The sequence below is a fragment of the Pollicipes pollicipes genome, unplaced genomic scaffold, assembly GCF_011947565.3.
Source record: "Pollicipes pollicipes isolate AB1234 unplaced genomic scaffold, Ppol_2.1 Scaffold_4219;HRSCAF=4965_pilon_pilon_pilon, whole genome shotgun sequence".
NCBI lineage: Eukaryota > Metazoa > Arthropoda > Thecostraca > Pollicipedomorpha > Pollicipedidae > Pollicipes > Pollicipes pollicipes.
The window spans coordinates 15301248-15315286 of NW_023596448.1; the positions used below are offsets into that span (position 1 = coordinate 15301248).

General features: G+C 49.6%; 1 protein-coding gene and 1 long non-coding RNA gene across 2 annotated transcripts; one reads left to right on the forward strand and one right to left on the reverse strand.

The window, feature by feature from the left end:
- Positions 1-306: 306 nt before the first annotated feature.
- Positions 307-5058, reverse strand: LOC119095376 (uncharacterized). Its single transcript, XR_005093870.1, has 4 exons — positions 4864-5058; positions 1191-1258; positions 726-808; positions 307-413 (listed from the first exon to the last, which is right to left on the reverse strand). It is a non-coding gene; the product is annotated as an uncharacterized LOC119095376 (long non-coding RNA).
- Positions 5059-5529: 471 nt separating this feature from the next.
- LOC119095377 (zinc finger C4H2 domain-containing protein) lies at positions 5530-13784 on the forward strand. Its single transcript, XM_037218221.1, has 6 exons — positions 5530-5616; positions 7646-7738; positions 8332-8503; positions 9563-9738; positions 10318-10518; positions 11110-13784. The coding sequence occupies exons 2-6, from the start codon at positions 7677-7679 to the stop codon at positions 11237-11239; spliced, it is 741 nt and encodes a 246-aa protein (XP_037074116.1). The 5' UTR covers positions 5530-5616; positions 7646-7676; the 3' UTR covers positions 11240-13784.
- Positions 13785-14039: the final 255 nt, after the last annotated feature.

A 14039-nucleotide genomic window follows, 5' to 3' on the forward strand; every position in this document is an offset into this window, starting at 1 on the left:
CCGCCCGCCACCCCGTCACCGTCACAAAAAACCGCCAGGCGAGCCGTCCACCACCCCGCCACCGTCACAGAGACCGCCAGGCGAGCCGACCACCACCCCGCCACCGCCAGAGAAACCGCCATGCGAGCCGACCACCACCCTGTCACCGTCACCGTCACAGAGACCGCCAGGCGAGCCGACCACCACCCCGTCACCGTCACCGTCACAGAGACCGCCACGCGAGCCGTCCACCATGCCGTGGACTCGCCCCGCCCACAGCTACACCGCAGAAGCCGGTGCACGAGGCGGCAGCTGATCGGCCATGCGATCGGCGGCGCCACACTCACCCTAATATCAGGCACTTGTTTGTCGACGGTCCTCGACGGACCGTCCATAGCCCTGGAATGGATCAAACTCGGCCGACACTCGACGATCTGCGGGCGGAGGACGGACGGTGGTCACGGCCGCCGGCGCCGGTCTCGCCGCTGGGCCCGCAGAGCGGCACCACCATAAGTCGCCCGAGTGAAGGCGCTCTGGGGTCGCAAATAGACCCTGACATTGGAGTGACTTTTTCCATTGCATGACAGTACACACCTGCATATCCCAAAACACTGTGTCATTGACAATGTATCAAGTGATGACAGTCTAGCTCATTGCCTTGCAGAACATATCCCAGAGCAGCAAAAGCACACATCAAATGTGGAAAACCAGTCACGCAGATTGAAAGATAGAAACACCATACTTACACTGACTAACTGCCCTGAATTATTGCAATGGAACATTGAGATATTATGTCGGTCTTTGGTGACAATCGGCGATGAAGCAGGTGCTGGAAAAGCAAGACAAAGATTAGTAGACATTTAAATGATGGAAAGCAGTAACAGTGCCAAAACCAAATCAACAATGCAACAAAACATTATCAATGCAATGCTTGTAGCACCATGATAACCATTAACCATGGTCCCGGCACCACTTACGCTGCTTGCAATGTCACATACCCGGCTTATAACAAAGAGGGAAACTAACATGATCTTGCCAAAATAAGACAGCTGGAAATATGTTGTCCTTTCTATGTCACCTGAGTACATGGATGTAAGAGTGATTTAAAAAATAAGAAACTGATAAATCAAGATCCAGTGTTCATTGCAAACTGGCAACATTAAATAATCTGAACAGCCAACCCACATTGCTTCACACCAATGTATGCTTACATCTCCCTTTGGAAGCTGGGAGATTGTCTTGGCACGGAGAGTGAGCCAGGTATCATGACATGGGTCACCTGCAAACAGCATCCCATGTGCATCAGCACACAGTCAACAACAGGAGCTGGGCACTGGATGCAACAAACAGATCAACACTTGCTGAGTTAACCACATATAAAGCATAATGTGCATGGGGAACACAAGTGCATAGTGGAAAATAAGGATGACCTGATACTGATGATAGTATAAATTAGTCCCAGAAAATCAGGGCACAGCCAACTAAGGGCCCCTTTTGTTTCCTTTGTTTACATGGCAGCACGTGCCCATGGCAATTGTTGTGTTTGATTAAATAATCTTTCTAGTATCTGTCATGTCATTGGGGCTTTACAACACACTCAGCTGCTGAGGCTATATGGCATCACTTGCAGGATGGGCGGGCACCGCAGGGAATCGAACCCCATACCTCTGGTTTCCCAGATGTGCACTGTTAATGCAGATGTGTTAATCTTTCTGGTATCTATTTTCTTATATTCCTGCTAGTTTGCATTTAACTGCTAATCTGGCAACAATGAAATACAGAATAATGAAGCATGTGATGATCATAAACAGCTCAGTGGACCTTGTGCATATGTCCAGAAGAAACAGAATGGGAGGACCTGGTAACAGCTTACAATCATTTTAATTCTTGCCTTTCTGTTATGGTTGACACAACTGCTGTGCTGCATGATCAACTTACTTATGCTATTATTTACTTATGCTATTATCTTGTGCTTATGCTATTATCTTTGCTGAAGCATGGAATCACAGCACCACATGTCTCTAGTTACACATGTATGCCATATTTTGTGATTGCTCTGCTATTGCATGTGCATGCAGCATTGCACGTTCCTTAATTTTTGTGTATGTTGGGTAATTGATCATTCTTAAGACATATTTTGCTCACATGACCTTTCAATGTTTGTCATTCAGTGTTTGTAATACATGAGGAGTACACTATGGGATTTATTTTTTTCAAATTCATCTTACAAGGGTAGTGGTTTCAGAGCCACCTAAAATATTGGAAACTGAGAAAGCTGAGGTCACAGGGAAAACAGCACTGGAAAGGTCTCATCCAACTGACACAATTGGTGTGAATAAAGATCAATAAACTGATCTTTGGCATACCAAGCCAGGCCATATGGGTCATAATAGCACTTTCCAGATGACTCCTGTTATCTCCCATGTAGGACCCATATGCTGTAACAATATGGAAGCCAAGACTTAACAGCTTGTGTAAACATTCATCAAATAGGCATTACTGAACATCAACACATGTTTCCTCTGGCATGTCATGATAGGTCAGGTAGGCAAAGACAACTTTTGCACTGGCTCATCTGGTTATACCATGCCTGTCAAAAGGGCAATCCAGGGTGGATAGGAACAGCTCCTTGAAAAAGGGATAGACGGGGTGACCAGGCAGTCACTGCTATCCACAGTACATTGACAACTGGTATTGCAAGCAGTGGGTATGCTCTTATGGATCCATTATGTAGAGAACAGAGCATGCACCAGCAAACATCCTTATCAACTAAAGCAAACCAACAGTTTGTGATCCTCAACACCACATCCTTATGAATCATTTTATTACTGACTACATTATACAAGTAGTTTGTAATCCTCAACACCACATCCTTATGCATTATTTTGCAATCAACCACCTGCCAGATCTGCAATGATTTTGCGGTGGTCATGCAGTCATTGCAATCAAATTGACCCTATCACATCTTTTAAGACCAAGTGCACACTCCTCTGGAGAGGTGTTAAGACCAAATCTAAAATATATCCTGAGGTTTCAATCATATGACCTAAAAAGATAAAATATGGTCCCACACATGCAACATTAATCTACTAGTTTGATGATAGGTGACCTGACCTTGCAAAAGCCTCATATATATGGCAGTACTATGCTTTGAGTAAAGCAGACAAGAAATAAGTCACCTCTTTAAATTGCATTGCCCATGCCATAAGTGTTGTTACTTTCACAAAATGTCAACAGTAATCATCATTAAGGTCATAGGTTAGGAACTGGGGCCAGGAACATCAAATTCTGACATGTGTAGAAATGACTACCACTGCTGCCAAAAATTTTAGCACTGTGTATACAAAACTAAATTTCCCAGGAAAACAGTATTCATGGATAGCATTTACACTAGCCCAACCTAGTTCTGTCGGTTTCTGGTTTTTAACTGGTTAACACATTAGCTGATCCTGGGAACACTATATTTATAACCAGAATTTGACACAAACAGCTTGTAGTAAAACAAGCCTTTTTCAAGGAACCAATGGTGACAAACAGACCACACCAACATAATCACTATATGTGAAATATTTGCTTTAATGCATCTGGCCCTGTACCCTGATAGTGAAAAACAACTATGCATAAATAAGTGATTCACTGCTATTACAAGGAGCTGAAATAGGTGTGGTGGCACTCACATTTATTGGTTTGATCTGTTCTGCTTCAAAATGCTGCATAACATGCAAAGGAAGATCATAAGCTGCATCAAAACTATTTGAAGTCCTTCCCTCCTTAGTTGGAAGACTTGCATGATGTGAATGGCTGCTTTGTGCTGATGACCAAGTCTGCCAAGATCTATCCACATTGGTGGATGTCTGTATGAAATATGTGCTCTGAACCTGACACTTATGTGGACCAAACTGAAGTCGGACTAGATTTGCTGAAGTTTTAACTAACCTGTGCCAAAAATGATTTTGAAGAACCATTCCCTAAAATGACCTTTGCATCATTATTTCCTTGAGGATTGGTCTTTTATGAGCACTGAAACTGTTACTTCAGTGTCACTGCTACCTTAGACATGTTTGGTGTGAAATGAGTTCTTTTGCCATCAGGTTGTCAGCAAGTCAATATATCATAATCTTCATTTTTCACTACACATACATTTTGCTGAATGTATAGCTACCATGAGCTTGTTCAATACTTATCCCCTTTCTCACATGAAGCTTAAGAGTGAGGTGAGCATTGAGGCTAAACTTGCTTCCAAAATGCAACCAAAAGTTGTCTCTGAATTTGAGCCCTATTCTTTTCAAAGCTAAGAAGATTAGAACTACCCCAACCAAAAAATCAATTAGACCCCCGCCAAGCCAGGGGTCTGTGGCAGCTGACCGCTGTAATGCAATACAACAAAGTGAAATCACAAGTGCTGAAGAAAAGACATTGCTGTTGACATGCCTGATCTTTACATGTTCACCATAAATGAGCTATGGCACTTATGATCAATGCTTAACAATTTTTCCACAATTAGTTACATCATCCCAAATCAAAGCACGGCTCTTGGCCAGTATGCAAGTTCTCCATACTATGCATCATACTCTAAGCAATGCAACACATGCGCAACACGCTATACGTTATGCACAACGATGCGACACAAGTGCACTAGACGCTAGCGGTAGAATAAACTTCACGGGGGGATAGCAGAAGTAATTCTTCGTTATTCTGCGCCTAAATCAGTGAGCAGAGTGATCTGGTTAGACGCGATGACCATGATCCGAAACCGACGCTAGCAGGTCCTTCAGGCGAACGTCGAAGGCTATAATCTCACCCACCCAATGAGTTTGCCAAGAAACGCAAGCACACCACGGAAAGGCTAATGACTGATTTTTTGTGCATCAGAAACACACATACCTGACAATTCAACTCCTCTCAACGACCCGACGTAACCACTCCCGCACCACAGTCCGCCATTATTTTGACAACTGATAGCGCGGTAGCCTCTAGCTAGACGCTGGAAAACAATATTGATTTTAGACTTTAAAGCGAAAGATGTACAAAGATCGCACATCCAAAGATACGGCACGAATTAAATACAGCATTTTTCACAGTGTCAATGTTTTTCTTCCACCTCCAGATAAATACAATGCACGAAAGACATATTCATTGCCGCTAAATTTACTCCCAGCTAAATTTAGGAACAACGGGTCTGAAAACGGCGTCAAGATTCAGCAAACATTACCTCTATCTGGTCCAACTCGGCTAAATGGTTCTGAGGACAATTATTTAGCATCGGATTTACCTAAGTTCTGTTCAAAATGTTCAGTTCACTCACTCATTGTATCGTTTGCAAACACATTTAGTTTTGCAACAGTTGTATATCAGTAGAAGGATGCCTCTGCTGCATTTCTGTTTTCTCATTTAAGATGGATCTATAAAATATTTATCAAAATCAGCATCGATTCATATTGTTCCCATTTGAGAAAAGCTCTCATTTACTTTTTTGGGAAAACATCCTCTATGCTCAGGTCTGCTCTTTGGCGATTGATGCGCGGTTGCCATTTCTTGCGCTCTGGCGTTTCTTAGTGGGCAGGCCGCCGTTTCTGTTGAGTTCCGTTGAATAGCTGTGTGGTCTATGGGTTGGGCTGGCGCTACTGTATGCCATAGGTAGGTGTAATGTCTGTGGTCTCACGTTTGGTGTACTCCACTTGAACCCTGAGCTGGGGAAAGAATCCTTGTGACACGATTTAATTGATTCCACCAAGGATGCATGTCGCGAGTCGGAAACCGTTGATATACGCGTTGAATCATGGTAAACCAAGTTGACAACAAGAACGAGATATTTCCCTGCGGTATCTGCGCTCTTGACCAAACATGTTTATACACACCTGAAATTTTGCATCGGTAGTTGTGGGTTGCGGTCATGGGCTAGGCACCGAAAACAAATATTACTGAGCTGATGTAAATGATAACCAGAGTTGCGATTAGGTAGTTGTTTCCTAGAGGAGTTATGACCTGACTTGCCATATGAGGTGAGCAATTTTGGATATGAAGTTTTGGTGCTGTTCTATTGTCTGTGGGAGGTATGTTTATGGGCTGGAAGCAAGTAGTTATGGACTGTAGGAGCTTTTTTAAGGGACTGGGATCTCAGCAAATGTTATGTCATACTTTGAACCAGTTATGGTGACAGATGACATCCTGCTGTTCCTCTGGGTATGCTCCATTCATTCACCAACTCATTAGTTAAGGGAGCTCCCACAAGTCAGAGACCAGGCTTGCCTCATGCAGTTCTTGTTGGGATGCCTTCTTGTTATCTCTTAGTTACATGCACCAATGGTTTGGACATCTTGCCATGCATCATCCAGTGCATCATAATTTATGTGCTGTCACCCCAGTCTGCAAAGTATGGCAGGTATCAGGAAGATTTTGATGGGCAGGGCTGGTTCAAGAAATTATGTTTGGGGTATTTTTGTATTTACATTAATTTTTTAAAGATATTTCCTTGAAGTCAGATTAAAGTGCCTTAGAGCAAGACTGCAAACAAATGCATGCCATGCTTAGCATGTCCAAAATAGCAGCAACATTGCTTTAATTGAAGTGCATTTATGCTGTAATTCAGAGCAGAATGATCTGGCCAAGCAACATGCTCTACTGCCTTGCTTTCTGCCTATAGAGGTGTTCAAGATATCTGGCTTGAACATCTCCATAAGTTTTGAAACAATAAGCCTGAAGACATGGTAGCTCCCAAGGGATATAAGCATCACCTTTTATCAGTCCAGTACCAAGTCCTATTGGTAGTTGATGTGTGTCATTTGTCCTAGGCTGGGGATGATTAGTACTGAGAAAAAGACCAGAGCATGCTTGCCAATGCTGTTTTTCATGATGCAACTGGAAGGTTTTGCAGTTGTGCTGTAAAATAAATTTGCTATGCAATTTGTGTTCTTCTGGTGAGTTACTCATCCTGGTGCATTGAGGAAATAGGCCTATAAAATGTCCATTTTTTGAGAATGAGCAAGTCATGACTCAATTGAAGAACATGATGGAAAATAACTTTTTAGTCCCAACAGAAGTCAAAGAAAAGAAAGTTGCTTGTACAGCCTCCAGGGTCATCTTGTTTATTGTATGTGTGTTATTATATATATATATATATATATATATATATATATATATATATATATATAATAGACAGAGAGAGAGAGAGAGAGAGAGAGAGAGAGAGAGAGAGAGAGAGAGAGAGAGAGAGAGAGAGAGAGAGAGAGAGAGAGAGGGAGGGAGAGGGAGAGGGAGAGGGAGAGGGAGAGGGAGAGGGAGAGGGAGAGGGAGAGGGAGAGGGAGAGGGAGAGGGAGAGAGAGAGAGAGAGAGAGAGAGAGAGAGATTCATCAGTTGCTTTCTATCAGTTTAGCTAAAAAAAGTAGATTTTATGTATGCATGTCCCTTTAGTTGAAAGCCAGTGATGGCTGTATTTTGCCATTGTGTGCTTTTTGTGACTGATGCAGTATATGTGCTGTGTGCACAAGGATATTTTGTTTTACTATGAGACTAGTGCACACATATGTGAGCATTGTTATGAAGTCTTACAATGAAAGTCATTTCTGTGTTTGAATCATTGACATGTCATCAGGCAGGAAATGTCAGTTGTCTAAATGCCAGTATGTATGTCAGTTTCCAACAGATGTGTTTTGTTTTTCCTCATAGAAGCACCAGCTGATTGTCTTGCAAGGACAGCATGGATACTGAACTTGATGACCATGTTGCCTTTGGCAAGCTTCAGACCATCAATGAAATCAGGTGGGTTAGATTATTTGCAATCCATTAGGTATTTGGGTCTCCATCAGGTAATGACATGGACATGACATCTTCTAGGGTAGTGTCATGAGTGTCTTTAAGAACATTATGGGTTGAAAATCATGATTCCTTTTCATTTGAGACTGGTTTCCTGCTCTGAATATACAAAGAACAGCATGGCCCATTTATGACATGCCCACTGAAGATTTCAAGTTGTGCCACGTTCTAGCCAATGAGCATGTCTTCAGGCAATGGCTAGTGGCACTGCTTGTGCGTCGTTGAGCCCCATTCTTCTGCAAAACTCCCTCAAGAAGAATATTTGTGGGTTTCTTTCATCTGCACTTTGCTTCATTGTCTGCCCCCCCCCCCCCCCCTCCGGTTTGCACGCACCCATTGCTCAGCCGGTAAGGCTCGATTGAGAGTGCTATTAACCATCCTGATTGCTACGATCTGTTTCTTACTCGTGGTGCTTCGTCAGTCGGATCCTAAACCATGGGCGGAAGCTCATCTCGTGCGCGAGGTGTACTGCAGTCGAGGTGCAGTAGATATGCAGAGGTGCAGACTGACGCACGACGCGCGCCATTGGGGGCCGGCAGGCGCGGCACCAGCCAGCTGGAACGGCTGAAGCAGCGGCTGATGACCGAGCTGGAGGTGTCGGATGCCGAGAGCCGCTCGCTGCTCGAATACCGGCGCGAGATGGACCTGCTGCTGCAGGAGAAGATGGCGCACGTCGAGGAGCTGCGTCAGATTCACGCCGACATCAACGCCGTAAGGAGGGACCGGGGTTGGAGCCCGGAGGCTGGAGCCGGAGGCGGAGCCGGGACCGAGGATGGAACGGGGACTGGAACGACGACAGACAAGACGTGGGATGGTCCTTCTCGGCACTGCCCCAGGAGCCCATCATATTCGTTATGTCGCGCAGATCAGTTGTCCTGGAGATACTGCACCCTCGAATGGGCATCCACTGCGATGTCTTTTGCTTGGACGGTGACCCCGGCGGTCAGGATAATAAAGGGCGTGATGTGCGATTGACTGGAAGGAAAGCGCATGACATAGTTGTTCCCTTGCCAGCCAACCAAATGTTGCTGAAGGAGCCAAACAGTACTGAGGGACTCGGATGCTGCCATGCATCACCACAGCGTAGCGTTCCGTGTTTGATTCGGATTCCTCGTGCAAACATGGCCACCTTTGGTGATGTCAAACCTCACGACAGGGCCGTATGTGATATGACAAAGTCGTATATAACAGGATAGGTGTGAAATTACGTACTATATGACGGTCGTTGAATTCTCTAAGTTGTTCTCGTCTCGCCATGCAGGAGGTTTTCTTCGATAATCACCTCTTTGTCGAGGCAGCAGCTTTAAACCGTTATTGGCTCCTCGCACCACATTTGGCTGATGACCTTGGTATTACTGTGTTAAAGCCCAGACTGCTCGGCATGTTGGACGTCATGGCACTTCGGATTGGGCAAGGGGAGCCGCGCATGAATGCATGCAGATAGTGCTAAAGCATCGCAACATAATCAATAGCGGGGGCGATGTAACAATGCGCAGCCTAAGCCTGTCACCGCGTATCCAGCGTGATGCGTGACTGGGGTGTCGTGCGTCTGATCAGAGAGGTGGTGAACGGTCTGAGGAGGCGTGACTGGAGGGGCATGCCTCAGATCGAGGAGGTGGTGAGGCGGTCTGGGGAGGCGTGACTGGGGTGTCGTGCGTCTGATTGAGGAGGTGGTGAACGTTCTGAGGAGGCGTGACTGGAGTGTCGTGCGTCAGATCGAGGAGGTGGTGATGCGGTCTGAGAAGGCGTGACGGGAGTGTCATGCCTCAGATCGAGGAGGTGGTGAAGCAGTCGGAGGAGGCGCGCGGCCGCAGCCTGGAGTCGGCGCGCCGCCTGCACGCCGAGTACCGGCCGCTGAAGGGCCAGCTTGACCGACTGCGCCAGCAGCTCGGCCTGGCCCCGCTCACTGACATCGCCGACCTCGAGCCGGACCTGCCCGTCAACGAGTGAGTGGCGCGCGCAGCTGCCCGTCGGTGGCCGGGTGTGTTGAGGCCATCCGGGCGACGAGTGAGGGCCCCGGAACCAGCCCATCAACGAGGGAGTAGTACTGCTCGTCAGCAAGGGAGGGGCATTCAAGCCTGCCCTTTAATGAGTGAGGAGTATTTAGGCCTGTCCGCCATGGATTCAATAACGCTCACACCTCTTTGTCATGGATTAGGTGGCGCTCAGACTCTCCGTCATTGATTGAGTAGCGCCCAGACTCTCCGTCATGGCTTAGGTGGCACTCAGACTCTCCATCATTGATTCAGTGACGGAGAGTCATTCGTCAATTAATGAAAAGTGCCGCGTGCGCTGCTTTCTCCAGTAGTGCAGACATTCTCTAGTCTTCGGCTTTCAACAGGTCCAATAAGTACGACTAGGGTCGCGACGTATTGGCTTTCAGCTGAATGCAGTCGCGGTAGCACAGAAGTAGGGCTGTTGTACGATGGCCGCGGCGAAGTACGCTGCTGTCGAGGGCCGAGCCAGACATCCTCGGATCCGTGGCTGCCGCGAACCGGCGCTCTGACCGGCGTCTGCGTCGCCAGACTGCTGGAGAAGAGCTCGCAGGAGGCTGGTCAGCGCGGCGCGGCCGAGCGCCCCGAGTCGGGCCTCCACGCATTGGCCGCCAACCCGGCAGGCTCCGCCCACTTTCTGGCGGCCGGCCAGCCGCTGCCGGTGATGCGCGTCAGTAAGCCGGAGCCCCGCCCCCCGCTGGTGCCGGCCGGGCCGTCGCCGACGCCGTTCAGGTACGCGGTCGCCCCTCTGCGTGGCGGGTGGCTTAGCGGAGCCGGCTGTAAGCAGCAGCGTGGACGCCAATCATAGATGGTGCTGCGGGCGCTGGTGATGAGGTGTACGGAGTGTTGCTTGTCCTTGGATGACGTGGGTCGCCATAGGTTGCTGTTTTGTGGGCTGCGACAAGCGTCCGGTACATTTGAGGAGACTTGTGTGTCATGTGCTGTGTGTTACTGTGTGCTGTGTGCTGTTACGTCGGTGTGCTGTATGCTGTGTGCTGTCAGGTGCTGTATGCTGTGTGCTGTCAGGTGCTGTATGCTGTGTGCTGGCAGGTGCTGTATGCTGTGTGCTGTCAGGTGCTGTATGCCGTGTGCTGTCAGGTGCTGTGTCTGTGTGCTGGGCGCCCATGGCCATGACTCTCAACGTGAGGTTATCGATGCTCCAGCAGCCGCAGATGTATGCACGCAGTCTCGGTAACGATGGGCGCCTTCGGGTCTCAAACAGTACTGAAGCTGTTTGACTAGTGTCACCTCGCCTCGAGCTGCATGGCGCCCGAAGCAGCCAGCGCGGTGTGACTAACGGCAGCATGTGGTCGCCGCCGGCAGGCAGCAGCCGCCGCCCATGAAGTCCTGCCTCTCCTGTCACCAGCAGATCCACCGCAACGCACCCATCTGTCCTCTCTGCAAGGCCAAGTCCCGTAGCCGCAACCCCAAGAAGCCCAAGAAGAAGGACTGAGCTGGCTCTGCGGGGCCGTGCGCGTCTCATCCGCCTCCGATCTTAGTGGCATGTCTCGTGCTCATCGCGCGCTCTTGCGTCGGGATTCGCTTACGTCTCAGTATTTTTTTAGTCGTGTTTGACGGCGGTGTGACGTGCACTTTGAGTTTGTTTCGCCTCCGCTGATCACTCCATCATTCAGGACTGTTCTCACTCAGCTTTGTGTTATGAGCATTTGTATCCACCCCAATGTGTTGAAGCTCTGGCCAATGTTCTGGCCCCGGTCCTGTGCGCAATCTCACGGCGCGCGTGCGCGCCCGGCCGAGACTGGCAAGCGCGTTTTCTGTGGGTTTCCCATCTTTGCTGCTGTTTCTCATAAGCAAGATCTCCCATGTTGCCTGCTGCTGGGGCTGGGGCTGGCGGCCACATGGAGCCCCCGCGTGCCGCATGCTGTGTCTTGTAGTAGGGTCCGCCGCCGGCTGCTCTCCCCTGGAGATGGCGTGGCAGTCGCTTTACGATGCCGACTGTGGCGTCAGCCACGGTCCATGCATGTGCCAATGTTTACTCACGTGCCAAACGCACGATTGTGCGGTTTTGTGCCAAAGACCTGTCCTTTGTACCCCCATGTCGCGGAATCTTCCCAACCACATGTGCTGGGGACACGTAGGTGGTGCCGTGCCGGGTTAGCGAGTTTCCTTCTCTTCCTGACCTGCACTTGGAGCATTATTGTAATGTTTAGTCTTTGATCATGTGCTTTAGCCATGTTTGGTGTTAAGTTTGGTCCTGGATTTAACCGTGCCTGTTTCATAATTGGTCTGCTTTGAATTGTCATATGCATTCCTTGGTTGGCTTGTGATTTTTTCATAGTGGTCGTTCTTCTCGCCAGTCGTGTAGCTCCTGCTTAGCTGGAAGTTATACGATCCTCACAGCTCGTGGGTGGGCATGGCCGTGATCCTCACAGCTCGTGGGTGGGCGTGGCCGTGAGCCAGTGAAGTATATTGTGAGAGAATCGCGGCGATCCCTCGGTGTTCTTGACTTTACCCACGAAACCACCGTCCCTTCCCATCTCAACCGTAGGGCTGCTCGTGAATGGTGGACGGGAACCGTTTGTGCTTCCTTCGCGTGCTCACAACCCCCTCCCCCTCCTGGGTGTGTTGGGCTGTTTCGGGGGTGGAAAGTCAGTTTCTCCTGCCCCGGTGGCCCCTCCCCCTCCCTGCCGTGCCGCACCCAGCCGCAGAGGTCCGCAGCACGTTTGCATCATGGGAAAGCCCGTGCGTCCCAGTTGCCGGGTAGCATTATTCGCGGGGACACCAAGGGCGCGCAGTTGTGTGGCTGCCGCACTGCGGCTACGGCGCGCGGGGTTCACACCGGCAGCCAGCGCCGAGCCGTTCGCGCCGCACAGCCGGCGACCCGAACTGGTGGCTGGCTCTTCTGGCGACCCGAGGTGGTAGGCGGCTCTCCACCGAGCCGGCGACCCCGGGCTGCAGTTTGCAGACTCGCAACCGCCTGGCCGTAGGTCGTCTAGGACAGACGAGTGGTGCCACGTCCTGTGTCAATTTGGAGGGACTGTACTGAGGGAAGGCATTCCGGTCTGGTAGCTCGATGTCGTGCAGTTGTGTGTTGTGTTCGACGGTGTTTGTGGTTTGAGCGGCGTGCCGTGTGTGGATGTGTTGTTCGTAGCGAGTGAAGCGTGCTGACCGTGCCGTGCTCTCTTGGAAGTGGGTTGGAGCGAGTCGCTGCCCTGCTCTCTTGGAAGTGGGTGGGGCGAGTCGCCGCCCTGCTCTCCTGGAAGTGGGTGGAGCGAGTCGCTACCCTGCTCTCTTGGAAGTGGGTTGGAGCGAGTCGTTGCGCTGCTCTCTTGGAAGTGGGTTGGAGCGAGTTGTTGCGCCGCTCTCTTGGAAGTGGGTGGAGCGAGTCGCTACCCTGCTCTTTTGGAAGTGGGTGGAGCGAGCCGCCGCCCTGCTCTCTTGGAAGTGGGTTGGAGCGAGTCGCAGCCCTGCTCTCTTGGAAGTGGGTAGAGCGACTCGCCGCCCTGCTCTCTTGGAAGTGGGTTGGAATGAGTCGCTGTCAGTGATCATTCCTCTACGGAGGTAAGTTGACGCTACAAAGCTGCGTATGTTGTGGAGGGAGAGAGTTGCGGCAGGAGAAGACCTAGAGAAGAGAAGGCTTCTAGGTTATTGCCGCGTTCGGAGAGCACGGAGCTTGTGGTGGTGAACCAGCTCAGCGCCTGCTGGCTGATGGCGATCCCTCGGCGTGACCGCCGGCTGGGGCCGGGATAGGAGCTGTGCTGGACGGCGGTTCACTGCTGGCTGACTATGCACTGTCTGCTGTGTGGGTCGGTGTCCTGCGGCGGCCAGACGCAGCCTCATTTGTAGGCTGCTATCTGTTATCTCCTGTTTGCGTGTAGTGAACGAAGGCAGACGGCTGGATGTGCTTCGGTGCGCGGCGCCCACTTTGGATGCTGGAGGTGACTCCGGTATGGTTCCTATGCAGTAAACTTGTCTTCTGGCGATGTCATTCGGCGACATGTGCATCATGGGATGACTATGAAATACAGTTACCCTTCACGGTGCTGTCAGCACTCCAACGGGACGCAAAATGGTCATCGCGATAGGTGCGTTTTAAAACTTTAATCGTCATCATCACAGGACTGCAACGTTTGACAGCACTCAAAACGCGTCTTAATGACGCACTCGTTCGATGCTGAGTTCGTCAAATACGCGATGATGAATTATTCGGCGTTATGCGGGAGCACATTTGCATATTTGTAAAGCAGGACGTGACTCGCGGACATCGCTGCCATATGAGCATCCACCTGCGC